At 49.3% G+C, this 27,876-nt stretch overlaps 1 protein-coding gene across 4 annotated transcripts in view; it reads right to left on the bottom strand.

Moving 5' to 3' along the window:
* Positions 1–1,997: 1,997 nt before the first annotated feature.
* Positions 1,998–27,876, bottom strand: part of RHPN1 (rhophilin Rho GTPase binding protein 1) — a 37,690-nt gene continuing 11,811 nt past the window's right edge. For 2 of the 4 annotated variants that reach the window (XM_051611037.1, XM_051611038.1), the window contains exons 3-15: positions 19,348–19,476; positions 15,734–15,827; positions 15,261–15,338; positions 14,140–14,264; positions 13,644–13,810; positions 12,899–13,086; positions 12,573–12,729; positions 10,662–10,781; positions 7,986–8,180; positions 7,630–7,706; positions 6,299–6,445; positions 4,855–5,013; positions 1,998–4,055 (exon numbers count right to left, since the gene is read on the bottom strand). In XM_051611037.1, the coding sequence (XP_051466997.1) occupies positions 3,861–4,055; positions 4,855–5,013; positions 6,299–6,445; positions 7,630–7,706; positions 7,986–8,180; positions 10,662–10,781; positions 12,573–12,729; positions 12,899–13,086; positions 13,644–13,810; positions 14,140–14,264; positions 15,261–15,338; positions 15,734–15,827; positions 19,348–19,476 (1,831 nt within the window). In that variant the 3' untranslated portion in view covers positions 1,998–3,860. The remainder of the gene's footprint in view (positions 4,056–4,854; positions 5,014–6,298; positions 6,446–7,629; positions 7,707–7,985; positions 8,181–10,661; positions 10,782–12,572; positions 12,730–12,898; positions 13,087–13,643; positions 13,811–14,139; positions 14,265–15,260; positions 15,339–15,733; positions 15,828–19,347; positions 19,477–27,876) is intronic. The other 2 variants (XM_051611039.1, XM_051611040.1) reach the window with 1 other exon arrangement.

The following is a 27,876-nucleotide window of genomic DNA, read 5'->3' as shown; positions in this document are numbered from 1 at the left end:
AGTGTAGGCAGCACCTCGCATGGCTGCCATGGCCAAGAACCAAACCACACTGGGGCACGAAACCATCAGCCCAGGAGCTGCTTTCCCTCCGTTGTCCCCAGGGACAGGCAGGAATATTAATTTGTAGCCAGTGACAGCTCCAGAGGAGCCATTATGGGTTGTGGTGTCAACGAGGCATGAAGCGAGGAGGCAGGAACGTGGTCACAGCTCCCGACACAGCAGGTACCTTCTCCTCTTCTATTAAGAGAACTGTTGTGTACTTAATGGAGGGGAAAATCAAAACACCTTCCCACCGTGCTGGAAGGGCTGATATACGGGCTGGGTGATTTTTTTTACTGAGCATGAAGCTCTGAGAGGAGAAAAATTCAACCTCAAAGGCAGGAAACTGGACTGAATCCCTGTGAGTTTGCTGGGCAAACCCTGATGGGGTTTCTCTAGGATGGTGGGCACCACTGCTTTCTGTCTCCAGGGCCCTAGAAATCCATGAGGGATAAAAATAAATCCTCTTTGCATCTCCTCTCTGGTCATAAGATGCCAGTAAAAGCTGCATAAACTGTTCCCAGCCCAGGATGCTCAGACCATGGAGTTTTGCATGTGGCCTCAGCTCCTTGAGTGTGCTTGGAGCTCCTCTCCACAGGGACAGAGGTTGGAAAGACTTCAAGTTCTTGATTACTGTGAAGATATTTTTGTAACTATTCTTGTGCTTTCTACCCATCTTGTCCCCCCACCACCAGGTTGCTACAGGATCCCTCCACCTCCTAGTCCAGATGGAGAAGACAAACATGGAAGGATCCAGCTCCAGAGCCTCTCAGCAAGGAAGAAAAGGGAGCACCAGGCTCTTGCTGATGGAGCACACGTCTCATCTGAAAATGTCATCAGAGGGGGGAGGTGATCCTGGCTACGAAGTCATGAGTTTCCCTCATCCCCTGAGCGTGGGTGGGAAAAGGATCTTCTGCAGCAGAACAACTTACTGTGGGTGGCTTAAAAAACTTGAGGTTGGTGCTGGGTACAGAGATCTGATGAAAGGGAAAACATCTTAAATTACAAAAATACATCCAAAAAAATCAGACACCATTTCAACCCTGGCTTGGTTGCCAGGAGAAGAAGAGGCTCCCACCACGCTTTTATATATTCATCCAACTTTGAAAGCACTGACTCTGGTTCATTCCCATCTAAGGGGGATTTAAACCCACCTGCATGTCTCTGAAGAGGAGTTACCCTGTCCTTTCACCTCCTGTGGGGTGCACTGAGGTGCACACTCCCTGAGCAAGGGACCTGCCTGGCTGCCAGGCCCCATGGTACAGCCCCCCAGCCATGGGCTGTCATCTTTCCAAGATGGTGGGTAGGTGGGGTCCAGTGAAACACAGACCCCCAGGGGAAAAGGAGGTGGGGTGTGGTCCCATGTCAAATGCTTTGCTGTTTAGCAGCTGCCAGCGAGCTCCTCCACCACAAGTGATACCTTCATTCCAATTGATGTGCTCTTCCAAAAACAAGGGGCTTGGAAACTCTTGTTCGAGAAACCTTTGGAAACCCAAACCCAGCAGATCAGAAACGTGGTGTGAAGCAAATTGGACTTTCCTAAACATTTTCCTTTTTTTGTTGTTTTGTTTTTTTTTGTGGTGGTTTTTTTTTGTTTGTTTGTTCATTTTCAGGAGAAAAGCCCCCAAGGGATCCAACCTGAGCCCTGCTCCCCACCTCCCACCTTACTTCCATGAAATAACTCCTGTGACAAAGCCACCAGCTCCCATTACACCAGGCTGCAGATGGAGGCAACTGCTCACCAAGGGTTGATGGACCAATCCAGATGCTTAGGCGTTTGGCTTGCCTTGCACCAGGCCATGCTAGACTCAAGTGATCTCTCCCAACCTCAACAGCTCTGGATTTATGTAAAAGTGACCTAAAGTTGATCCATTCAGAAGTCCAGCCGGGGCTTGTTCCCTGTCATGGCTGGTGCACCCAGTCCCACTTGTAATCCGCAACAGAGATGCGCTGTGAAATGGTTTTGAATCAGTGCTTTTTAATCCATAAAAGGTGAGAGTCCATATACAAAACCAAACCAAACCCAAACCACTGGTGTTAGGGAAATTCTCCAACTCACACAAAACAAAACCTCTCTGCCAAGGCCAGCAGAGGGGTCGGGTGATGCTGGTGGCAACGCGACGAGCAGGGTCTCCACTTGTGCACGCTTCTTCTAAAAGGATACTGCTCCAGCTCAGGGACATCCATGTCAGCAACACATTTAAGATCGGGGAAAGATGTTGCTGGGATGTTTTAACAAGAAGATGGTGTTTTCTGTGAACCTACCCCCACCCTCACCACTCCTGTGCCAAGCAGGTGGCGAGATTACCTAGAAAATCTGCACCAGATGGTCCTGTGGTGGCAGCCGGATTTGTAATCCGGTCTGATGATGTCTCGGTCTACAGAGAGGCCTCTTGGTCAATAAGACAGAGTTAAAAGCCTTCCTTTAGTTCTCCTTAAATAAAAAAAGAATTAAAAAAGAGGCTGAAAACTTGGCATTTGGGCATGGAGCCACCAAGAAGAAGTCATGGTAGAACCCAGAGGGGATGCTCTCGTGCCGACATCCCGCTGCCAGAGCACGTTCACTTCCTCAAACTACAGCTACAAATTCGTCACAACTTCAAAAGTACAAAAATACAATTGCATCTCTGAAGGGTATTTTATACCTACCAAGATCATCCAAGCACTGAAGACCAGACAGCTCTTTAGCCTTCAGAAAAATAATGCACGAGGCAGAAATGGGATTGAGAAAATTTTGCCAATATATCTAAGCGCTCATTCGGAGTCTCCCAGCATTTCCAGTACAATTACCAAGATGTATGTATCCATCAGCCCAGTTCTGGTATGAATGCTGACAGCACAGTGTTAGGGTATTAGCAACGTGTGCAAGATCCAATACCAGCACAAATTTAATAGTTTAATAATCTGGAGGAGCTATCTTCCTGGAATTTTAATCTCATACCAAGAAAAAAAACAACCCAAGGCTCTTAGCTATTAATCTACTCACATATTTAGGGCAATCCACCTTTACTGATTAAAAAAGCAAGACAACAAATGCATGTTAAGTCTTTCCCTTTTCTTCCCAAGAAGCAGGTTGTGCAGCTGGGCTGTATTTGCTGGGTGTCTATTTAAAAAAAAAAACAAAACAAAAAAAACCAAAAAGCACTAAAAAAATAGTCAAACCCATCCTAACTTCAAGCCATTTCACTTGGACATCCCTCACTGATACCACGGCAGAGATGTGGTGCCCAGTGCTGCCTGTGCTAGACCTCATGATGGGGTCACCATGAGTCATCAATGCCCATGCCATCCCCTCTCCCAACAAAGGGGAGATGAAGGCAACATCCAGCTGGAGCTGCTGAATGATTTGGATCTGCCAGCAGCTCTTGGAGAGTGGCAGTGCCATCTTCTGCCTTACAGAGAAAGCCTAGGAGACACTAGAGAAGGTTACAGCTTTTGCTTTAATGGCTGGGGCTTGCTTGGCTGCTCCTCACACTGAGCAGAAGACACAAACCAGTCCCTACTTTATACCAAAGCACAGCTCCCCCCACCCCCTTAAGAGCAAAAAAAAAAAAAAAAAAATTAAAAATCCAGAATAAATCAGTGTTTCCCCACATGGTTTAGCTGAGGATCATTTCACCCAGAAGCTGGGAGGTGGAGGAGCTCAGCACTGTGCATCGTTTGCCTCTTCAGAGAGGATCCAACCAGCAGCACATCCCTGGGGCAGGGGGGTCCTTGCAGCACCAACATCAGCACAACCTGGAGAGGCCACTGCTGCTTGCAAGGCTCCACGGGCAGCCAGCCCCAGAGCTCGTGGGACACAACCTAGCCTGGTGACCACTTCAGTACATGGCCTCGTTGTCTCCCACTGCAGTGAAGGGGAAGCCGTAGGTGCTCTTCTTGCTCCTCTTGCTCTTCTTGCTCCAGACCAGCAGTGTGCTGGCACTCTTGCTGTTCATCAGGCTCTTCCTGCTGTTCTCCTTGTTGCTCTTCAGCAGCCCACTGCCTGCAGACATCACTGCTGCCTTCTTGTCCACCTGTTTGGGAAGGGGAGCAGAGGTGAGCGTGAAGACAGGGCAGTGTCTGAACTCCAAACATGATGCCCAGCTTCAGCCCTGCACCTCCAACCTGGGAACAAGACACTTCCCTGGCAGAAAAAGACCGGGGCGTGTTGGTGAGCAGCAGCTGAATACGAGCCAGCAGCGTGCCCATGTGGCCAACAACAGCAACAGCGTCGTGGCTTGTATCAGCGATAGTGTGGCCAGCAGGAGAAGGGCAGCCACCAACCCCCTGTGCACTGGTGAGGATGCACCTGGAATCCTGTCTTCAGTTCAGGCCCATCACGATGGGAATGACATTGAGGGGCTGGAGTGGGTCCAGAGAAGGGCAACAAAGCTGGGGAAGGGTCTGGAGCACAAGCCTTATGAGAAGCAGCTGAGAGAAATGGGGTTGTTTAGTCTGGAGCAAAGGAGGCTGAGGGGAGACCTTCTGCTCTCTACAGCTCCCTGGAAGGAGATTGGAGCCAGGGGGTGGTTGGTCTCTTCTTACAGGTTACAAATGATAGAAGAAGACAAAATGGCTTGAAATTGTGCCAGGGGAGGTTTAGAGTGGATATTAGGAAAAAAATTGTTCACTGTAAGGGTTGTCAGGCCCTGGCACAGGCTGCCCAGGGCACTGGTGGAGTCACCATCCCTAGAGGGATTTAAAAGCTGTGTAGATGTGGTGCTAAGGGACATGGGGCAGTGGTGGACTTGGCAGTGCTAGGATAATGGTTAGACTTGATGACCTTAGAGGACTCTTCCGACCAAAACGATTGTACGATTCTATGTGACTTACAGTTTTCTGTCCCTCCAAGGCCTGCAGGGTTATCACAGTGATTTCCACTCCCTCCTCCCCAGTGCTCTTCAGCAGCTGCACCACCTCCGCGTGCTTGGACCACTTGCAGTCCTTGCCGTTCACCGAGATGATGTAGTCTCCCTCCTTCAGCCCAGCTTCCTGTGGGGGAAGAGAGAAGATGCACATGTTTGAGCTCATGGACGCTGCTGCACCAGGCCTGCTCAGTGTCCACCCCACCCCATAGGTCCCAATCCTGCAAAGATATGGGCCACAGGGACAGTTGGGTTCCACCCTCTACCTACAGAACAAAATAGCTGATGCCTTCATCATCCTAAAGATTTTACTTCTGCTTTGCAGGGTGCACACAAAAGTGAGATGCTCTACAGACTAATGATCTCTTTTGGAGATGCTTGCAATGGCCACACTTCACATCCAGCAGGCTGCAAACTCCAAGCCCTGTGACATTTTGCAGCCTTGCTCTGACCCTTTGATAAAGGTTCAATGCTGCAGGTCTCCAGAAAAAAAAACAAACCATCAAATAATGGAATTATTTCCTGCAAACCTTGGTCCTTGAGAAAATGAATCAGGGTCAGCAAGGTTCTACATGTGTCCTTCATTCACCTAGGCATCAACAAGGATCTTGACATGGTTGAAGCAAAGCACGTGCCAGCTTGGCACCATGGGGACAGCATCAGAGCTGGGAGGAACCCAGCCAGGACATGTCCAACCAGTTCCAATGGAGGTTTAGAAATGTGCTCACCTAGCAACACCCACATTTGTATGTCTATCAGGAGACCAATCCCACCCCAGCCGAGTGCCATGAATGTTAGCAGCCCAGGGGACACAATCGTGGTCCAGATATGGGCCATATGTGGTCCTTAAGGGGATTTCAGTCTCCCAAAAAGGGATGTGATCCTGCTGCTAAGGACCATGTTGTTCAAGAGATGCTGGGCTCTGGATGGCAGGATTGATGCTGAGCAGTGCTGAAGGAGGGGGGAGACCTTTCAGGAATCCCACCAGGATGCTTCAACAAGCTTCTGCTGGAAAACAGAGGTGCCCTTGATACATCAGGAAGCCCATACAATGAGTTAAGATGAGTTGAGATAACACATGCTTCAGCCTTGCCATCTTGTTCTATCCACAGTCACATCCCAAAATGGGGGAGAAGGGAGCTGGCTGCTTGCCAAGGAGATGCTGCCAGCAGTTAAAAACTGAAGCCAAACCTCCATATTTTTCCCTCAGCTGTCTCCTAAAACATCCCAGTTCTTTCATGCCACCCATCTGCAAGCCCCAGCTGCAGATCCACCAGGCGTGAGTCTGGTGAACACCAATGAAGTCACTAAGTCGTACAACTGGTTCAAAACCACCCAGCACCCCTGGAGTCAACCCCTGACACCCCACTTCAACCATCCCTCCAGGGCCAGAGAGGGCCTGGGGTACTCACAGCAGCACAGCCCCCCGGGATGACGCCGGCAATGAGGACAGGGGAGTCTCCTCGCAGTGTGAACCCAAAGCCATTCTCTCCTCTCATCAGGTGGACTCTCCGTGCTGGGTACCACTTGTTTTTGGCTGAGAAAACTGAGAGGGGCCCCTGGGGTAAGGTAGAAACATGGGAAGCACCTTTAGGTACAAGAGCAACTCCATGAAGGTGTGCAGCCTTGCAAAACACCCACTGATGGGGAGGAGGCAGAGCAAGGAATCTGTCTTCTGCATTTATTTAAGGATGGGATTTTGAGCCTGCCCAGAGTTTTACCCCTGTCTGCCTGCCCCAACATGCAGATTTGTGCACTGTAAAGCTGGAGGTGCTTAAAGGTCCATGTCAGATGTTGGGTTTGTGAGCAGTAGCAGAGTCTGTGCAGGTTGGAAGGACCTCGGAAAGTCTTAGGTCCAACCCTCTGCTCAGAGATCAGGTCTGGACAACCTCCCAGCACTGCCCCACTCCTGCAGGGCAGGAGGAGGAGGTCTTGGCACGTTCATCAAGCTGACACCAGTTTAGACACTGAAATCCCAGAAGAAATTAAACAGAAAGCTCTGGTGGTCAGAGCTGGCCCCTTAATTCCCTCATTCAACAAACAAAAGCCAACACCAAAGGAGGGATGATGGGGGTTGAGGCTTTTCACCACACCTGGCTCTGGGGGATGCAGGCCAGCTGGGGTGGTCCAGCAGCAGGTTACAAAGTAGTGGGACAGGTCACCTCTTCAGGATCAGATTTCCCCCACATCTTCCCTATTTTACTTTTTCCTACTTCCCTCTTCCCACAGGAGCAGAACTGTCTCTATCTGCCCTGGGGTTGTTCAAAAGCAGAGATGCCCAACTACTCCTTGAGGTGCCTGAGGAACAAGGACAGCAAAGCCAGGTCTCACAGCATCCCCAGGGCTCAGCCCCGTTCCCCAAAACCCTGCAAGCCTAAAGAGGATAAGGATAAGGGTCTGGTGGGATTTTCCTAGTGCCTCCCAGCTGGTACCATTCTGCTGTGCTCCCCCCAGAAGCTTCCTATAAGGGGTCCTTCTCACGTAAAGTCCACCTAAAATGCCTGTGCCCACTCCCCCATGCACCAGATGAGCTTTACAAGCCATTTTGGTCTCACAGAGACAGATCTGTGTCCTCCCACCCTTCCTCAAGGAAGCAGCTCATCTTCCTTGGAAAGCCACCGCAGCAGCTGCACCAGGAGAGGGAGAAGTGGTTGCAGGGAAGAAGGAAACCAAGCAAGCAAAGCATGCAGGGGAGGAGGAGGAGATGTCTGCTCCCTTGGGGCAACCTCCATCCTTTACGTACCAGCCTGTGGAAGAGGTCGGTCACCTTCACCTGAGAGAAGTTGGGGGATTTTATCTCTGGTTTCTGGTGTGTTTTGGCTAGTGGTAGGAAGAGAAAAAGCACATATCAGGTAGGATCAGGTAGCTGCAGCAGCTGCTGCCACTACATCTTGCTCCCTGAGGAGAGATGGTGTGACCCATAAGAGCTAGGACCTGCTCAGGCAGCACGGAGCCCCCACTCCCACCCAAGATTTTCCACCACTGTTTCAGGAACTCTTGTTCACAGCAACATGCCACAAACTCACCCTGGAGTCTGCCCACCCCACACAACCTGCCACAAATCCCCTCTCCAGCTGCATGCCCAAAACCCCCACTTACGGTGAATGTCGGGGGCATCACCCGTTTCAAAGAAGTCCTCCTCGTGGTCGATTTCCGAGTATTTGCTCAGCGAGCGTTTGTGGGCAAAGGAGAGGACCTCCTGGAGGATATCCATCTTCCGTAGGATCTTGCACAAACCGTGGATCCTCATGGCTTCCTCATGCTTCATGATGGCTTTCTTCAGATGAGCTTTTCCTGCAAGGGAGAGGAGAAATTGCAACCTGAGCAGAGCAGCCCCGTCACCGTTCCGTCTCTGCTCGCTCGGCTGCCCACGGATGACAGCAGCTTCCAGGGCTGTGTCACCCAACGTGAGTCAGGGACAGCCCAGTCACATTTGCAGTCTGCCAGGCATTCAACGTGCTCTAAATGGAGTAGGTCCCAGCTGTCAGCTCCAGCCCTCGATGTAGGGCTGGAAAGGGACCTTGAAGGGTGACCTACTTCACTCCCCCGGCGCCGGCAGCAGAGCTGGCAGATGCTCCCAAAAACCACTGGTGAAGGAGCCGCCACCACGTCGCGCCGCCCCCGAAGTCCCTCCAAATGCTTAACCTCAATCTTCTCTGCAAATTAACTTCTCTCCATTGCCTTGCATCCCCTGGGGTGGGACATGGAGGACAATCGAGCCCCGTTCTCCTGGTGACAGCCTTTTAGCTTCAGAAAGACGCAACACATCTCCCTCTTTTCTAGGCTAGGCAAAGACTTCTCCTTGCCCTGCGGGTCCTGCTTTCCACCCTCTGCAGCATCTGCTCTTGCTTTGCTCCACTCAACTTGCCTTCAGTGTGTTTCCACTCTCTTGAGTAAAGAGTGGCTGAAAAATATCCAGAAGAGATGAAGCTATGATGACCCACGAATATTGATGCAAACATGCTTCTTGCAAGAGACTGCAACCAGGATACCCGTATCCAACGCTAAACTACCAAAAAAGGGTACATACATATATATATATATATTCATGTATCATAGAAACACGTGTGCCTGTAGCATTTGCAGTTTTAGGACACACGGTGGCAACATAACCCAGAGAGATGATCGGAGTTTGCTCCAGACTCAGGAGGACCACAGCCAGAGGCGTGGAGACCTCTGTTTTTCCCCGTGAGGAGTCAAAATCTGGGGAATACTTTGAGGCTGGATGGAAAACAGAGAGGAAGAAACTCTCCAAAATCATTGTGTCAAATACATCAACTATATTTTATTAAAACACCCACTGCAAGAAAGCAGCTTGGTTTCAATGACTATCAACAACTCCTGCTACTGCCAGAAGATTATGAGGAATAGAGGTTGGGTATGGATGTCGTGCAAGATTTTGGCTCCACTCTACTGAAGATGATGGAATATATCATGTCTGACAAAGCAGAATTTTACATGACTAGGAAAAAAAGGAAGGGAAAAAAACATATTTTCAGGAGATAGTTTTAATTCTGCAAGTTTCTTCCCTTCCTATAAGCCAAACCCAGAGCTGAGCCTGGAATCTGCACATTCATTTTTCACCAGTACATGATGGACTGAGCCCATTCCCCCCAGAAGAGCCAGCAGAGCTGGAAGCTGGGCAGATGCAAATCAGGAAACCAGGTGGCAGCACCTGAGGGTGTTGGGGTGATGTTACCATAACATTTGGGGCTCATTTAAGGAGTCTCCCCATGCAGGTCCTCCACTTCCCATCCTCAGCAGTGAAATCTGGAAGGACTTTGCTGGAGTTGATGACGTAACAAACTCTTTCCTGGTGAGACCTGCTAGCTTTCACATGTGGGCAATGAAGGGAAAGAGCACCAAGAGGCAGCTCGTGGGGGAGGCAAACAGGAGACACCCCGAAATCAAGGTGCTGAGCTTGATCTTGTTGCAGCCTCATCAGGGAGGGGCTGCCAAGAGATGACTTCAACTGAATAAGCAACACTCTGTTTTCCCCCTGAAGGTGAAAATCTGCATGAGAGGAAGTTCTTGCCTCCCAAGTCTTTTGATGCAGCTAAAAAAGCCACCCCCTAGCATCTGTTATGTCTTCTTATTATCAAGCCAAGTCAGCTTCAAGCCCAAGCCAAGGAGCTTCCAGGATCTCCATGTGGGTCTCTCTGTGCTGTATCAGGTGATGTTACCTAGCTCAGGACATACTGGTGCTCAAGGATTTATGGTCAAACTCAGCTAGACAGGTTGGTGCAAGACCTGTGACTTGGTCCTCAGCACCCTCATAGGAAACTGTGGTGCTTTCCTGCCTTTCCAAGAGAGGCTTTTTCCAAATAAAGGCCAAAAAATTATGTCTTTGCATGGAGAGATCCCCCAACAGCTCATCACACACCTTTGTGGAGACCATGCCTACATGAGTAGGGTCATGATAGGGTTCACTGCCTTTACATTGAGGTTTCATTGCAAGAATTACAGAATCATAGAATCATTAAGGTTGGAAGGGACCTCAAAGATCACTAAGTTCCAACCCCCCTGCCATGAGCAGGGAAGCCACCACTAGATCAGGTTGCACAAAACCTCATCCAACCTGGCCTTAAAAACCTCCAGGGATGGGGCATCAACAACCTCCCTGGGCAACCAATTCCAGTTCCTCACCACCCTTAGAGTGAAGAATTTCTCCCTAATATCTTACCTCAATCTCCCCACTCTCAGTTTAAAACCATTCCCCCTTGTCCTATCACTGTCTTTCTGATGAAAGGGCTTTGCCCCAATGAATGTGCTTACCCAGCTTTCTCCTCTCCTCAGGATCCTGCAGCAGGACACGGAGTGATGGTCCCTCTGGCATGGTGACATGGAACTGGATAAAAGCCTTCTCATGCTCCGGCAGTTCCGCATCAGATGCCGCTGTGTGAAACAAATGGGTGGGGATGGGCTTAAAATGGTGCTGCTTGGCCACTTGGACCCCCAGGGTCATGAGGACAAGGCAATCAGTGGCAACTTCCTCTCACCCAACCACAGCCTGCGATGACCAAGACATCAGTGACAAGAAGAGAAGTTATCCCATTCAAGGCTGCACTAGGCTTTGAAGCCAAGTGCATGAGTATCCAGCTCTTTTCCCTCCTTCCCACTGGTTTGGAAGCAGGATTGGAAATGAAGAACCCTGGGTTTCTTCTCTGGAGGTTAGTGACACAGAGCCAAGTCAGACAATAACTAAACCACAAGAGCAGAGCAGATTTAATTGTAATTTGGGAGCTGAGCCCTCCTTGCCATGCCTGGGAACCCTGCATGGGCAGAGAGCTTGTGGTGCAACCAAGGAGGTCCTTCAAGGGGATCCAAAGAAGGGCAACAAAGCTGGTGAAGGGTCTAGTTTGTCCCCATGGTTCTTACAGGCCCACGTGCCAGCCCCTCTCCATGCCAGCATTCCCAGGAAATCGAGCTCCAACATAAGAAGTTTATTGCCAGCTGGTTACGGAAGCAAAGGGTTTGTTATTCTGAACAAGGGGGTCATGGAACACTTGGAGAGGCAGCAAGTGGACACATAAGATCTCAACAGTCTGCTCTAGATGGAGTGGAAAAAAACAAAACCAAATCCCCAAATTAGGGATCTCCTGCAGGTGTGTTTCTTCCAGCACTTCAGGTTACCAGAACAGACAAACGGCCTCAAAATCTTAGGGGAGAGTTTTGCTGTGTCCCTGGAACCCCATGAAAACCCATCCCTGTCACCATCCTCTGCCATTTATTTCTTCAAGCTGCTCCAGCCCCACAGAGCCCCACTCTCTATCCCAGGAGCTCTCCTTGCTCAATCCTGCTTCTTCAACACCCACACAGCACAAGCCCTGCAGCAAGATTTTAGGCAGGCTCTGGAGTGGGGGAGGATGCTAGGACAGTCTGGCAGCCATCGTTGTCACTGGCATGTTTGGCAGCCATCCTCCAAAAAGTCCCCCAGCCTGTACTCAGCCACCCCACCAAGTGATGGGTCAACATCTCAGGTCACAGCATGCATTGGCTGCCCGCCCCCAGACCCTCTGCTTGACCCAAAATTGCTTGCATGGGTGTCAGTGATGGAGCAGATGGAGATCATGGGTCACATCCCACGTCCACACTCCAGCTGGCTCCACAGAGCCACGTCAGCTCAGCTCCAGCACAGCCACGTGCACCTTCCTGCCAGCAACCCACCACCCTGGCATGTCCAGGACAGCCCACCATGAGGCTGGTATTAAACTGGAGTAGCCCAGACCAGTTTGTCAAGGGATATCCTGGGTGGTTTTGCTTTTATTTTTATTTCTTGAAGCTCCCAGCTGGCTCACCACACGGACCAGGTCCCTCTGGAGGATGCCAAGTCAAGGACACCAGCACACGTGTGGTCAGCAGGCAGCTGACCCCCTATTTACTCACCTAGTCCCAAAGGGGACAGCAGGTGACATCTCTACAGCACCTTTTTACACAGCTTCTTGGAAGGACTTCACAAGTACTGTGTACACCAGAAATATGGGGAAAATCTGTCCTGTGCATGAACTGAGTCAATGAGCAAGATCAACACTTCAGAGCACCCCAAAAGGTTTAGATTTTGTCTCTGCCTACCCTGTGCACTTCTCCCTTCACCTCTTTTTTCTGCAGTCCCTCCCAAACATCAGGCCACCACATGGAGCCAGCACTTGGCTCAGCAGGCAGATGTCCCTGAGCTGTCACACTCACCAGGGCAGTCACAGAGAGCAATGGCAGCGAAGTAGTGGGAGAGGGCTTTGAAATGCTCCGACTTGACATGGACCATGGTGGTCCAAGAGAAGGGAACATAATCCTTCACGTGGGCCTGGGTCATTGTCTGGTGCACCAGCGAGTAGACGTCTTCCACCTGCGGGGTGTCAAGAGATAAGCTGCTGAGCCATGGGTTGAGATGTAGGACATCCATGAAGAGACAAGGATAACAGGCTGTCCTCTCCTGGGCTGTTCTGCTGACCACAGAAGGAGCTTCTCCAATGGTGACAGTCCCACCAAGTAGTTTAGTCCCCCAAGGTACTCACCCTTGCTGCCTCCTGGGCAAGCTGCAGCCGGGTGAGGAAGTCATGCTGGGCACGTAGGAAGGACATCTTCTCAAAGACACACTCCTGGACCTGGGCAACCATCAGCCGCACCAGCATGTTCAAGGAGGCAGTGCTCATATCCAGGCTGGGAGCATTGGAAAAGTTTTCCTTCAAGTAGTTAAAGGCACCTGTACAAGGGAGAAGCTCCTGGTAGCAGCCAGGCTTGCAAGCAGGAGGGTCAGGCTTTTGGAGCATGAAGGTATCCCCACCAGCAGTGCAGCAGAAGAGCCTCTAGCTCAGCTCACTCTTCAAACATCTCATAACCAGCGATGATAACCCAGGGAAAAAGCCCCAGGGGTCTCTCCCTTGCTACCTAAACCATCCTTGTGTCCACAGCTTTCTTCTCCAAAGCCCTGACTGATCATAGTGCCAAGGTCCCTTTTGCCCCAGCCACTCACAGATGGATCAGTATCTCTTCTCTTCCAGCTGGGCCATTCCAACTGGTGTATGGCAAGACAGAGCCCTTTGGGTGGCTGTTGGGTCATCCCAGCTCCTCTTCGTGACTCACAGAAGCAGCGTGGTGCCAACTTGCCCTTGGTTTGTCATCCCTTGGAGATACCCTGTCCCCATCCCTCTTTGCACGACTGCTCCCTCCCCTTCTTGCAGTCATGAGGATTAATCCCACCCTGTGGAAATGCCACCTGCATGCTCCTGGAGAGCCAAGGAAGGAGGGAAACCCACGTACCAGCTGCCTTCTGAAAGGCATCGATGGCCTGGTTGAGCCCCGGCAGGGCCGCGCGGTCCTGCCGCGCTCCGATCTGGGTGTGCAGGGCTCCGATGTTGAAGAGCACACTGCCCTTCTCGAAGGCCAGAGCTCTCTGGTGGGATGGGACCCCTGTCAGGGAGTCGTACCTGGGGAAGGGAAGAGTCATCTGCTGCCCATCACTGGGTGGCCATGAGTGCAGAAAGAGCCCGGAGGGTTTTCAGCCCTCTGCGTGGGCTCGCAGCCACCATTCCCAACAAAACTCATCCCCATGGGGACATTATTTTCCCCTCCCTAATCCTCCACCCAGGGGAACAGAAAGCTCAGAGCAAGAGGAAAACCCAACTCTCTGGGGGAAAACCCAACATCTTCCGGCTACAGCTTTGCTGCCAAGGCAGCGATCCCATTGTAGAAGCTGGGTCTCAGCTCCCTACCCACTCGTGGTGTCCCAGGTGGGATGGGGAAAAGCTGCACAAACCAGTGGAAGAAGACACCCAGGCTTTTGGTTGGAGGGAAGAAACGGCTGTCAAAGAAGTAGAGCTGGTTGTAATATTCCATCAAGAGCTCAATCCCGGCTTCGTTCCGGCTAGGGGTGCGCATTGCCTGCAGGGATGGGAGGGGAAACATGGGGGTGGGAAGAGAGGAAAAATGGGAAGGAAATGCTGGATTTACAGAGCTGCACATGCTGGCCAGCCCAAGGGGAAAAAACACTTCCCCTGAGTTGTGAGTTCAACAGGATCAGATTAATATAATACATAGAATTAGATCAACAGTGGACAAGAGGAAGAGCTCCAATAGAGGTTGAGCCACAGGAAAGGTCAAGGAAGCACCAGTTTGGTGCTGGGGCACCCAAATCCAGAGCCAGCAGCTTAGGACCTGTGATGGAGGCAACACTCATCTAAACCAAGCTGGGATTATTACTTTTTTTAAAAAAAGAGAAACTAATGAAAAGTCTGGTGCTAAGGGAGAAATAGGATTTTTTGCTCTTAATAAAAAAGTCCCTGAGATTTTAACCTGAATGAGGAGGACAGTCAGAAGTCTCGTGACTCCCATCTTCTGGCTTTTCAGGACTCCTCTCCCACGGCCTGAAGAGCAGCATCAGGCCCTTCACAAGGCCTTGAGCAAACCTCATTTTTCCTGCTCTCCCAGATCAAAGCTTCACAGCAAGGCAAAACCTGAAGTTACTTGTGGGAGCCACTTGGTAGGAGAGGAGAAAATTCACCTTTACTGGATTGCTTTAGATTTCCTCTTCTCCAAGTGCTAGCTGGAGAGAGAGGAGTGATTGAGCCTTGCCAGGGGTGAACTAATATTCATCAACAAGTAATAGATTGCATTATAACTTTGGTTGCTTTTCAGTTCTAGGTTAGCAAGACATTAAAGGAGAGGGAACGAAAACAATTACTGAACAGTCTGTAATATTTTGTAACCTAATGGACCAAAGCCAAAGTGCTCTAACGTGGGAATCCCACACCCTGAGACACAAGGATAAAGGTGCAGCTTGGAGAGAGGATGAGGGAACACCTGGAGCTAAGTGTGGCACCTCCAGCAAGTGTTTCTGAACAAGCCAAAGCAAGACTATTCAACTCAAGGGACCCTGACCTGCCGTAACTCCATGAACTCTTTGATTTCTTTTTCAAACAAGATGCCCTCTTCTCTGTAGTGGTCACTGATGAAATCCTGGATGGAAACAAGATAAAAGAAAGCCCTGAATCACTCTTAAAAACAGATTTTCATTATTTAAAGGGTGACTTTGGGCAATTAAGCATAAGCAACTTGCCAGCTCTCCCTGCAAGGAAACCTGTACCAGGAAAAACCACCTCCTCCCCTGCCTGACTCTTGCTCTCCACCATCTCCAGACCCTCACCTCCCACTTCCCATGTTTTAAGTTCAACTCCTCCCCATAAATTTATATTTTTTGCAGCTGTTACAAAACAGAAAATGTTTTCCAGCTGCTACAGCATCTCCTCTACAGCACCCAACTGTACCCATGTGCTAGAACATCCCTCAAAGTGCATGGTCACTCCCCTCCACTGTCTTGCATCACACCAAGTGTGCAAAACCCCAGTGCTCACCTTTAGTGGTACCAGCAAATCCAGCTCCTTCGTCTCCTTCAGGCCCAAAGGGATCATGGGGACACTGATGGACTCACTAGAAGAAGACAACCATCTATTTGGCAGTTGGTTTAAAAGTCTTGGAGAGACCCTGCACGTTAGGGACTAAAAAGAAGCAGCTCTTTGCCCTGGGCTTCTGCTGCTCCTGTTATAGGGTAAAACCAGAAAGGATCTGACTGCACAGCAGAAGGATGTTCTTTCCAATGTGATGTCAGGAAAGGCAGCATGAGAGGAGAGGTGCACAGAAAATGACTTAAAACTATCACCCTTATTCCCTCAACTTCTGTTTTTCTCTTCATAACAAGTACAAGAATAACCAAATAGACTCCAGTAATGAAGCTGCTTTAATTACCTGCCCTTGGGAATGGAGCATGATGCAAGCACAGGTCCCACATTCACCCACTGCTACGTGCTAATCTAGGCTTTGGTGCTGATAAGGACTTGCTCAGGTTGCAGCACTGGGCCTGCTGTTGAAATGTTTTACCTCTATTAAAAGCAGTTGTCTAATAATAGCTCTTATCACAGAGTCCGTTCCATATTGTAAAATGTTGAAGACCACAACGACTCTGGGAACGCCCCGTTGGGAGGGGTTTGTGCTCAAGATTGAAACAGGGAAGTTGTGCAGCATGGAGGAAGAAGCACTGCAGGATGACAGCCAGGAAAGGACCATCTTTTGGGGGACTTAGGAGCTGTTAGGTTTTCATCGAATCATAGAATAGTTTGGATTGGAAGGGAGCTTAAAAATAATCTAGTTCCAACCCCCCTGCTGTGGGCAGAGACACCTTCCACTAGACCAGGTTCCACTTTTCTGCTGACAAGAAGTAAAAGAAGGTCTGTAAAAGCATCAGACCCTGGAGCATTCAGAAAAGAACCTCAGAGCTGGACCCATCATCCTACAGAGATGGGGAAGGGGAACCAGAGGTGGTAGCTGCAGATCACATTGGCCCTGTAAATTCTTTCCCCAGTACCCATCTATCCCTCAGGGATGTCCATGTAGGGGGGCTGGACCTAGATGATCTATAAGGTCCTGTCTCATCCAGACCTTTCTGTGACTCCATTCTGTGTCCCCAGCCCCAGCACTGAAGCATGTTACAGCATCCTCATACACTTGGCCTTCTGGGGTACTTGTTTAAAGCAACAAGAATATTTGGCAGAGAGTGAGATGGGAGGTGGGTGAGGCAGAATTAAACACTTGCCAACCCAGGTTGGCAGAACAGGCCCCCCTTGTTACCCCCAGAAACTGCTGATAACTTACTAGCACATCACTAGTTAGTCCAGGGAGAAAAAAAGAGGCAAAGAAAGTTGCAAAACTGTGGGGAGCAGGGGAGGAAGGTTGCACCCCCTTTTTCATCTCTTCATACTTGAATAAACAGCTTCAAGAGCTATAATTAGTACAGAAAAGCCATTACTGCTTGTTTCCTAACAAGATTTCTGCTTGAATCTAATGATAGAGTAAACAAAGGGGCTTTTGTGTTGGCCTGGGCAGGGTTTTGAGTTTGCTGACATTATTTTCTATTTAAACCAGGGCAAACAAGCAGTGGGTTGGGAAAGCCAAGCATCCCTGATAGGGAAGAACTTGGGGAGGAGCACAGAAGTTGGGGAGGAAGAACATCTCCCATGTTGCATACAATCCTACTTCTAGCACACAAGAAGAAGGATCAATGTTCAGGATTACATTCAGAGACTGCAACAGACTCCCTGAGTGTAGCAGAAACTCAAGGGTGGTGGAGACATGCACCCCCTTGGCTTTCTCCTCATTGGAGACCCCATGATTCTAACACAATCCTGCACCCAGATCATCCTGGTCCTACCTTTAATATAAAGGATGGAGGCATTAATGCCCTCCTAGTTTTTGCAGGGTCTTGAAAAAGGATACAGATGGACATTGAATTGTAGAATCATAGAACAGTTTGAATTAGAGGAGACTTCTAAAGGTTATCTAATCAATCTCATTGCAGTGAGCAGAGACATCTTCAACTAGATCAGGTTGCTCAGAGCCCCGTCCAACGTGACCTTGAAAGTTGGGGCATCTCCCACCTCCCTGGGCAACCTGGGCCAGTGTTTCACCATCATCATTGTAAAAAATTTCTTCCTTAGATCTAGTCTGAATCTCCACTCTTTCAGTTTAAAACCATCACCCCTTGTCCTATCACTACAGGTGCTACTAAAAAGTTTGCCCCCATCTTTCTTATAAGTCCCCTGTAAGTATTGAAAGGCCACAAGTTCTCCCCAGAGCTGTCTTCTCCAGGCTGAACAACCCCAACTCTCTCAGCTTTTTTTCTCATAGCAAAGGTGCTCCAGCCCTCTGATAATTTTTATTGCTTTGGACTCTCTTCAACACCTCCATGTCCTTTCGATGCTGGGGACCCCAGAGCTGGACATAATGCTCCAGGTGGGGTCTCGTGAGACCAGAGTAGAGAGGAAGAATTCCCTCCCTTGAACTTGACCTGCTGGTGATGCAGCCCAGGACATGGTTGACTTTCTGGGCCAGGAGTACAGATCGCCAGCTCATGTCGATCTTTTCACCCACCAGTGTCCCCAAGTCCTTCTCCACAGGGCTGCTCTCCATCCCTTCATCCCCCAGCCTGCATTGATATCAAGGGCTGCCCTGACCCAGGTGCAGGACCTTGCACTTGGCCTTGTTAAAACCTCATGAGGTTCACATGGGACCACATCCTGAGTTTGTCCAGGCCCCACAGAATGGCTCCCCAACCCTCAGGCGTGTCAGCCACACCACTCAGCTTGGTGTCATCAAATTCCATCCATCTCAGGGAGAAATGGCAGTGGCTCCCACGTTGCTGCAGCATCCCTGGGCTGCTCTCCCCAGGGGATTCCTGCTTTTCTCACCCAGTGAAATGGTGCTGCTGAGCTGCCCCAGCATGTTGGTTTGCTGCTGATGAGCATGCTAGGATTACTTCTCTGGTGAGTCAAGAACAAGGTGGCTGGGTAAACATTTCAAGGTCAAAGAACATTTCAATTAAAAGGTCTAACCTCAGAAAGAGAGAAAAATAACTTCATACCCTCAATGGGAAAAGAAATCGGTGAGTAATCTGCTCTGGGAAGAGCCAGAACAGGAGGCTGGTCACCTGAGTTGTGCTTTTAATTTCTTCTGCTAAATACTCTGTTTCATCTACTGAAAAAAAGGCGTGCTCCAGTGGGATGCTCAGGGGAGGGGGATGATGCAAGTTGAAAAGGTTGTTTCTACCATATTCCTCCTGCTTTGGGACATCAGTGTCCAGACAATGCCCAGATGCTTCCTAAGAATCTGCTAGAAAAAGCTGTTAAGTTTGCTCTCCTTGCAGCTCCATTCATGAAACATGGATGTTCCCAGAATGAAAAACTGTTTCCAGCAAATCTGGCCCATGCCCATGTCCTCTCCTATTCTCCAGCCACCACCCTGTGGTCCCTGCCAGAGGGCCAAGCCAGGCACAGAGCAGGGAGGCAGAGCAACAGGTATAAGGTGAGAGGCTGCCTTGCTTCCAGAAAAAGCAAAAATGAAATCACAATTGTAATGAAAATGAAAACCCAATTGAGCAAGCTGCTCTTCCCACCCTGCAGCTGCCCTCCTGGTGTACCTGTCATTCTGGTAGACATCCACACTGCTGTTCAGCTCCTCCAGCTCTTCCTTCAGCAGCTGCAGGTTGGAGTTCACATAGCTCAGCTCCAGGGCTACTGTCTCTTTGACCTTGTGGTTACTGGTGGCCCTGCAAGACAACACAGTGGGGATCCAGGCTCCTCTGTTTCATTAACTAATGCCTTTATTTATCAACACTTGACTGTTCTGATAAACAGGGATTAGGTTATCCAGTGGTGTGATTATGTGCATCAATCCAAACCTTCCCACAGAACCTCTTGCTCTGCACATGATGGGGACTGGGGAAGCCAGAGCATCCAACCTGCTGTGTGGTGGATGTTGAGGCCAAACACAACTCATTGCAGTGTTGCACCCTGATATTTCTCCCCCCCAGCAGACTTCCCCTTGCCCACCCACACTCACACCTCCAGTGCAGCCTCAGATTGGGTGATAAGCACACAAAGTGACCTCCCACACTGAATAAAAGTGTTTTGGGGGCGGGTTTGAGGAAGAAAAACTTCTTTTTGGGTGCAAATAACCCTTCTGCAAGGGCAGGGGCTCTCTGTGCTCACCCGTTAGTAGGGCTGGACCCTGCCCACCCTTCCACGTCAGGAGATGTAAACACCCAGGACTGATTTCAGCTGCCTGTTCCCAGCATGACAAGCTCCCAGGCTGATCACACCCTTCTTATCTGCTCTGAAGGAAGGGGAGGAGATAACCCAGAGCTGACAGCAAGCGGTGTCAGCTGAAAGGGGCTTTGGCTGCTCGTGCTAAATCACACCAGGATCAAGGGAAAAACAGCACATAATCGAGTTCTGCTTGCTCAGGGCACAGATTTCCTCCAGCTTTTGCAGAGCATGCTGCCTTCAAGTTGTGTTTTTTATGGATAGCATCCTTCAGAGGCCTTGCCCTGAGCCAGGTCAGGGCACTAGAAGGAATTATGCTGCTTTTCTTTTAAGATGCCAGTCCTTTAGTGTCTCCTCCTCTGACTCCCCTTTGCTGGGATTTCCCAAGACTGATGCATTTACTTTTATTATTATTATTATTATTATTATTATTATTATTATTATTATTATTATTATTTAAAACAAAGCAAAACCACAGTAGGTGCCAAGATCTCCATGACTGCTTCCATTTAAACATCTTGCAGCATTTCTGTAGTTCCCTGTACAGTATCAGGGCAGTAATCACCCTCTTCCTATATAAACCAGCATTGAGTTGCTATTTTAATCCTCCACGCACCACAGCACCTCCAGGACAGGAGTTGTGTTGCTGCCACTGCTGCAATTTTCTTGCAGTGTGAGTTAAAGAGTTTCCCCTTGTTGCTCCCACGTGGCAACAGCATTTATTTTATCTTTCTTTAATTTGTTTTATTCCCAATAGCAGATTTGTGCCAATTTGCAACTCAGTGATACCAGGGCAACATACTCATCAAAACTTAATGGATACATTTCTCCCCACAATTTGTGCCACTTTGCAACTCAGTGATAACAGAGTAACATGTGCATAGATACTTCATTGCTACATTTCTGACCAGAATGGGTGTATTTCACCCTTCCCCTGCAGCAGAAAGGATGCATCACCCTGCAAAACCTGATTTTGCTCTGCAGGATTTTGCAGGCACGTGTTAGATCTCCCAAGACTTGTCTCCAACTTCATGTTTTCAAGCCCGTTGCTGCTTCTGGGCACTTCAGCTTGCACTTCAGTTTGTACACTGCAAGTGCCACATGCAGCAATTAAGAGCAAAGTACCTCTCAAAGAGGTAATTTAGGGGAGCACGGAATTATTTCCATGAACAAACCCATGCACTTTGTGCTACTTGTCCAGGGCAAGCACCAACCTCTGTATGAGCACACAGAGCCTCTGTGTCTCCATCAACCTCCTCAGTGAAGTTATCAGCTGTTTGCTTAGCTAACACCAAAGCTGTTTCATTGCTTGGGTTCTTTTTTTTAATGTCTTTTTAAGAAATTGGTTTATAGGTGCCACCTTTATCTCCCCAATTGCTTCCCTCAGCCCCAGGATTTGAACAAAAAAAAAGGGAAAAGGTTTCCACTGCCTCTGCCCATTTATTTGCACAGCAAACAAACCCTCTTAACACTGCTGAGCAAACACCACGGGGTTTTTTTCCAACACACCATTCATGGCAACCTCTCCAGGAAAGGAGCCTGATATGATGAACAGAACAACTCAGAAGATTTTTTTTTGTTGTTGTTATGCACTGAATTGGGGTGTATTGTTGTTTTTTTTTTTTGTTTGCATAGAAACCAGCCAGTTTAGCTGCAAAGTCTGCTCCAGGCTGGGCAACCCACAGCTTTTTCTGTTGCATTTAGCATTAGCCTAGAGAGATGCAAAGGAAGTTTTGCCCTGCAACTCAAGTCTATAATTTCTAAGCAATATCCTTCAGACTGACAACATAACCCCCCCCACCCCCCCCCCCTCCTGGCTCAGCCTTTAATTTTAGGCACCAGCTTGATTATTTCCTTCCCCTCCCCCTCAAATTTCCCATGTTTAATAAGTTCTGAGCACCACAGAGCCCAGAAACCCACATTATTGCTCAGCTGCAAAGTGGACCTGTGGGAGGGAGGAAAAGTGGCTGCCACAAAAGGACACCCCAACTGCTGACCCAGCAAGAAAAGAGCCCCATCAAGTGCATTTCCCTGGCTGAGTAATTAAAATATGTTTTGCATCACATTTTTTTGCTCGCTCCCCCCTGCACACAATTTGAATTCCTGCTGCTTGCACCAAAACCCTAGCCAGGCACATTTTTGCTGAGCCAGCATGTTTGCCCTTCTGGGGAGTTGTGTGGAATGGCACATGTTGGGATTTCATGTTTGGTTTGATGGGTTTTTTTTTTAATTAGATGAGACACAGCAACTTGATTGAAGCAGCAGGATATGGGGGCTGGAAGCTCATCAGTCCTCGGAAGCCTCATTGTCCTCTCCCACCAGTAAAATACCATTTATTCCATTTCTAGAGTTTGGTGGAGCAACTATTTCTCCCTTCTTCCAGGTGCACATGCCACTGACGTTGAATCATTCAAGCTCAGAAGTGAAAAGTCAGTCATATTTTATTGGGGGAAAAAAAAAACCCAACTGGTAAAATATGCTAAGAAAAGCTATTTTAGGGCAGCCTTATGATTATTTTTTAATATTAATGGACCTGCTCACCCTGCACCTGTGGCTCCATTATCCTACAGGAACATGAACTACAGAAAAAAAAGCTACAAGAAGTTTATCCTTGGGTTAAAAAAGATAAAATAGCTCCATCATGAGCAGTCTGCAGAGGAAGGCACTGATGCACTGGCTCTACTTGTCCTGGCCCAGCTGCAATCTGAAAGCCATGCAAAGGTGCTGCCATTCATAGAATCATAGAATCATAGAATCATAGAATCCTAGGGGTTGGAAGGGACCTCGAAAGATCATCTAGTCCAACCCCCCTGCCAGAGCAGGGTCACCTAGAGTACATCACACAGGAAGGCGTCCAGGCGGGTTTTGAATGTCTCCAGCGAAGGAGACTCCACAACCTCTCTGGGCAGCCTGTTCCAGTGCTCTGTCACTCTTACAGTAAAAAAATTTTTCCTGATATTCATCTTAAACCTCCTATGCTCCAACTTGTATCCATTACTCCTTGTCCTATCACTCGTCTTCACTGAAAAAAGCTTAACTCCATCGTCTTGACACTCACCCTTTACATATTTGTAAACATTGATGAGGTCCCCCCTCAGTCTCCTTTTCTCCAAACTAAAGAGACCCAGCTCCCTCAGCCTTTCCTCATAAGGGAGATGTTCCACTCCCTTAATCATCCTTGTGGCTCTGCGCTGGACTCTTTCAAGCACTTCCCTGTCCTTCTTGAACTGAGGGGCCCAGAACTGGACACAATATTCCAGATGTGGCCTCACCAATGCAGAATAGAGGGGGAGGAGAACCTCTCTTGACCTACTAACCACACCCTTTCTAATACACCCCAGGATGCCATTGGCCTTCTTAGCCACAAGGGCACACTGCTGACTCATGGTCATCCTCCTGTCTACCATGACCCCCAGGTCCCTTTCACCTACACTGCTCTCCAGCAGGTCAGCCCCCAACCTGTACTGGTACATGGCGTTTTTCTTCCCCAAATGAAAAACTCTACACTTGCTCTTGTTAAACTTCATCAGGTTTTTCCCCGCCCAAGTCTCCAGCCTGTCTAAGTCTCTCTGAATGGCAGCACAGCCTTCTGGTGTGTCAGCCACTCCTCCCAGCTTGGTGTCATCAGCAAACTTGCTGAGGGTACATTCTGTGCCCTCATCCAGGTTGTTGATGAAGATATTGAACAACACCGGTCCCAGTACCGACCCCTGAGGGACTCCACTAGTCACAGGCCTCCAACTAGATTCTGCCCCATTGACTACAACTCTCTGACTTCTTCCTTTCAACCAGTTCTTGATCCACCTCACTGCCTGATCATCAAACCCATACTTGATCAACTTATCTACAAGGATGCTGTGGGAGACGGTGTCAAATGCTTTACTGAAATCAAGATAGACCACATCTACCGCTCTACCATCATCTATCCACCTAGTAATTTCCTCATAGAAGGCTATGAGGTTAGTCAAACATGACTTACCCTTGGTAAAACCATGTTGACTGCTCTTGATGACCCCCATCTCCTTGATATGTCTAGAGATAGTGCCAAGGACAAGTTGTTCCATTACCTTTCCAGGGATGGAGGTGAGGCTGACCGGTCTATAGTTACCCGGGTCCTCCTTCTTGCCCTTCTTGTAGACTGGAGTGACATTTGCTATCCTCCAGTCCTCAGGCACCTCTCCAGTTACCCATGACTTACCGAAGATGATGGAGAGTGGACTAGCAATGACCTCCGCCAGCTCCCTCAGCACCATTCAGAGAGACCTAGACAGGCTGGAGACTTGGGCGGGGAAAAACCTGATGAAGTTCAACAAGGGCAAGTGCAGAGTCTTGCACCTGGGGAAGAACAACCCCATGTACCAGTACAGGTTGGGGGCTGACCTGCTGGAGAGCAGTGTAGGGGAAAGGGACCTGGGGGTCCTGGTAGACAAGAGGATGACCATGAGCCAGCAATGTGCCCTTGTGGCTAAGAAGACCAATGGCATCCTGGGGTGTGTTAGAAAGGGGGTGGTTAGTCGGTCAAGAGAGGTTCTCCTCCCCCTCTATTCTGCATTGGTGAGGCCACATCTGGAGTACTGTGTCCAGTTCTGGGTCCCTCAGCTCAGGAAGGACAGGGAAGTGCTTGAAAGAGCTCAGGGCAGAGCCACAAAGATGATTAAGGGAGTGGAACATCTCCCTGATGAGGAAAGGCTGAGGGAGCTGGGTCTTTTGAGCTTGGAGAAGAGGAGACTAAGGGGTGACCTCATCAATGGTTACAAATATGTAAAGGGTGAGTGTCAAGAAGATGGAGTTAAGCTTTTTTCAGGGATGTCCAGTGATAGGACAAGGAGTAATGGATACAAATTGGAGCACAGGAGGTTTAAGGTGAATATCAGAAAATTTTTTTTTTTACTTGTGAGAGTGACAGAGCCCTGGGACAGGCTGCCCAGAGAGGTTGTGGAGTCTCCTTCTCTGGAGACATTCAAACCCTCCTGGACATGTTCCTGTGTGATGGGCTCTGGGTGACCCTGCTCTGGCAGGGGGGTTGAACTGGATGATCTTTCGAGGTCCCTTCCAATCCCTAGGATTCTATGATTCTTTTGCATCACCCTAGAAACGCATCTTCCAGCAGGTGAAGAGCCACCGGACTGGGTCCATCTGCAAAGATTTGCTTGAATTTTCAGATTCTGCTCTGGTGAAAACACTGGGATGTGGATTCACCCACTCGCTGGGAGTATCAGGCAGGAGATACTGCCCTGCAAGCTCAAGCCCAGTTCAACAGTTCACAGAATCACAGAATGGTGGGGGGGTTGGAAGGGACCTCTGGAGATCATCGAGTCCAACCCCCCTGCCAGAGCAGGATCCCCTAGAGCAGATCCCACAGGAACACACCCAGGCAGGTTTTGAATGTCTCCAGAGATGGAGACTCCACAACCTCCCTGAGCAGCCTGTTCCAGTGCTGTTACCCTTGGAGTAAAGAGTCACAGAATCACAGAATCACAGAATCACAGAATCACAGGTGGGAAGGGACCTCAAGGATCACCTGCTCCAATCTTTCTAGGTACTTCTGTAGCTTCCATGAGGTGGCTCAGCACCCTGTCAAGCTGAGACTTAAGACTGCCCAGTGTTGGGGAATCTGCCATTTCCCTTGGGAGACTATTCCAATGTTGGACTGTCCTCATGGTGAAACATTTACCTCTTGTGTCCAATCAGAATCTCCCCAGGAGCAACTTGTGCCCATGATCCCTTGTCTTTTCCATGGAACTGCTTGTAAACAGGGAATCTCCATCTTCTTGGGAGCCATGCCTTAAGTGCTGGAACATGTTTATAAGGTTTCCCCAAAGCCTTCTTTTTTCAAGGCTGAACAAACCCAGTTTTCTCAGCTTCTCTTCATATGGCAGGTCCTCCAGTCTTCTGGTCATCCTTGTGGCCCTTCTCTGGACCCTCTCCAGCCTGTCCCATCCTTTTTGTAGAGCAGGGACCAAAACTGAAGGCAATACTCCAGGTGTGGTCTGACAAGCACCAAGTAGAGCAGGATGATGACTTCCTGATCTCTGCTGGTGATGCCCTTGGTGATGCAGCCCAGCACCCTGGTGGCTTTCTTTGCTGTTGCAGCACACTCTTCCCTCATGTTGAGCCTGGTATCCATCAAGTGCCCCAGATCCCTTTCCACAGGGCTGCTCTCCACCCAGGTGGATCCCAGTCTGAACTGCACTCCTGGGTTATGCATTCCCAGGTGCAAGACCTTACACTTCTCCCTGTTGAACTTCATAAGGTTCCTGCTAGCCCTCTCCTCCAGCCTGTCCAAGTTATCTTGGAGGGTGGTTCTCCCTTCTGGAAAGAGCCTCTTCACTCATCTTGGTGTCATCAGCAAACTTCATCAGGGTGCTCTTGATGCCAACATCCAGGACACTTAAACAGACATTAAACAGCACTGGGTCCAATATCAATCCCCAGGGGACCCCACTTGTGACCAGCTGCCAGTTTGAGGAGGAACTATCTACTCTCACCCTCTGGGTATGGTCTGTCAGCCAGTTCCCCACCCACTGCACAGACCACTTTTCAAGGCTGTAACAAGTCAGTTTCTCCAGGAGGAGACTGTATCATAAAAGCCATGGCTGTATCATAAAAGCCATATCAAAAGCCTTGGACAAGTCCAGGCAGATGATGTTCATCACTCACTCTGCATCAACAGAGCAGGTGACTTTGTCCTAGAAGGTGATCAGGTTTGTCATGCACAACTGGCTCCTGGTAAATCCGTGTTGGCTTTTCCCAGTCATGTGCTTCACTTGACCTGTGACAGTCCCCAGGAGGATTTACTCCACGACCTTTCCAGGGGCTGAAGTGAGACTAATGGGTCTCTTAATTACCTGGGTCCTCTTTTGAACCCTTCTTATAGGTGTGGGTAACATGAGCCTTCCTCCAGTCTTCAGGGACTTAAACCTCCTGTGACCAGTTTGTGACCATTACCCTTCTTCTGTCACTGGGCACCACTGAGAAGAGTCTGGCCCCATCTCCTGACACTCCCTTTAGACACTTAAAAGCATTAATGAGACCCCCCCTCAGCCTCCTTTTCTCTCAGCAGAACAGCCCCATCTCTCTCAGCCTTTCCTCAGAGGGCAGATGCTCCAGTTCCTTAATCACCTTAGTGGCCTGTGCTGGACTCTTTCCAGTAGTTCCTTGTCCTTGAACAGGGGAGCCCAGAACTGCACACAGCGCTCTAGGTGAGGCCTCACCATTTGTTCCCCTTATTCCCTTTGCTTAAACCCTGCTTTATACCAGGCTTCCATGTCTTTTAAATGACCATTTGTCATCAGAACACACAGCACCAGCATTGCAGCAAACACAGGGCAGGCGTTTCTAGGATGAATGTTGCAAAGTCAAGGGAAGACTGAGCAAACTCCAACCATAGCCATAGCAGGGCCAGCATCAGTTGATTCACACAGAATCATCATGTTTGGAAAAGACCTCTAAGATCACTGCATCCAACCAGCAACCCCCACTCCCCAAATAAAAGCCCACTAGAGCATGTCCTGAAGTGCCTTATCTACTACAATGCTTAAATACCTCCAGGGTTGGTGACTCCACCACCTCCCCAGGCAACCTGACTACTCTTTCAGTAAAGAAACATATCTAGTCTAAATCTCTCCTGGTGTAAATTCAGGCCATTTCCTCCAGCCTTGGGAGAAGAGGCCAACACCCCACCTCCCTACAACCTCCTGTCAGGTAGTTGCAGAAAGCAATGAGGTCTCCCCTCAGCTTCCTCTTCTCCAAACTAGATAATCCAAATTCCCTCAGCCTCTCCTGATAGAACCTGCTCTCCAGCCCCCTTCACCAGCTTGGTTGCCCTTCTCTGAACTTGCTCAAGCAACTCAATGTCTTTCTTGTAGTGAGTGGCCCAGAAATGAACACAGCACTCAAGGTTC

The sequence above is a fragment of the Apus apus genome, chromosome 2 (assembly GCF_020740795.1).
Source record: "Apus apus isolate bApuApu2 chromosome 2, bApuApu2.pri.cur, whole genome shotgun sequence".
In the NCBI taxonomy this organism is placed as follows: Eukaryota; Metazoa; Chordata; class Aves; order Apodiformes; family Apodidae; genus Apus; species Apus apus.
Note: the sequence above shows the minus strand (reverse complement) of the source record. Positions and strands in the feature narration are given on the sequence as shown.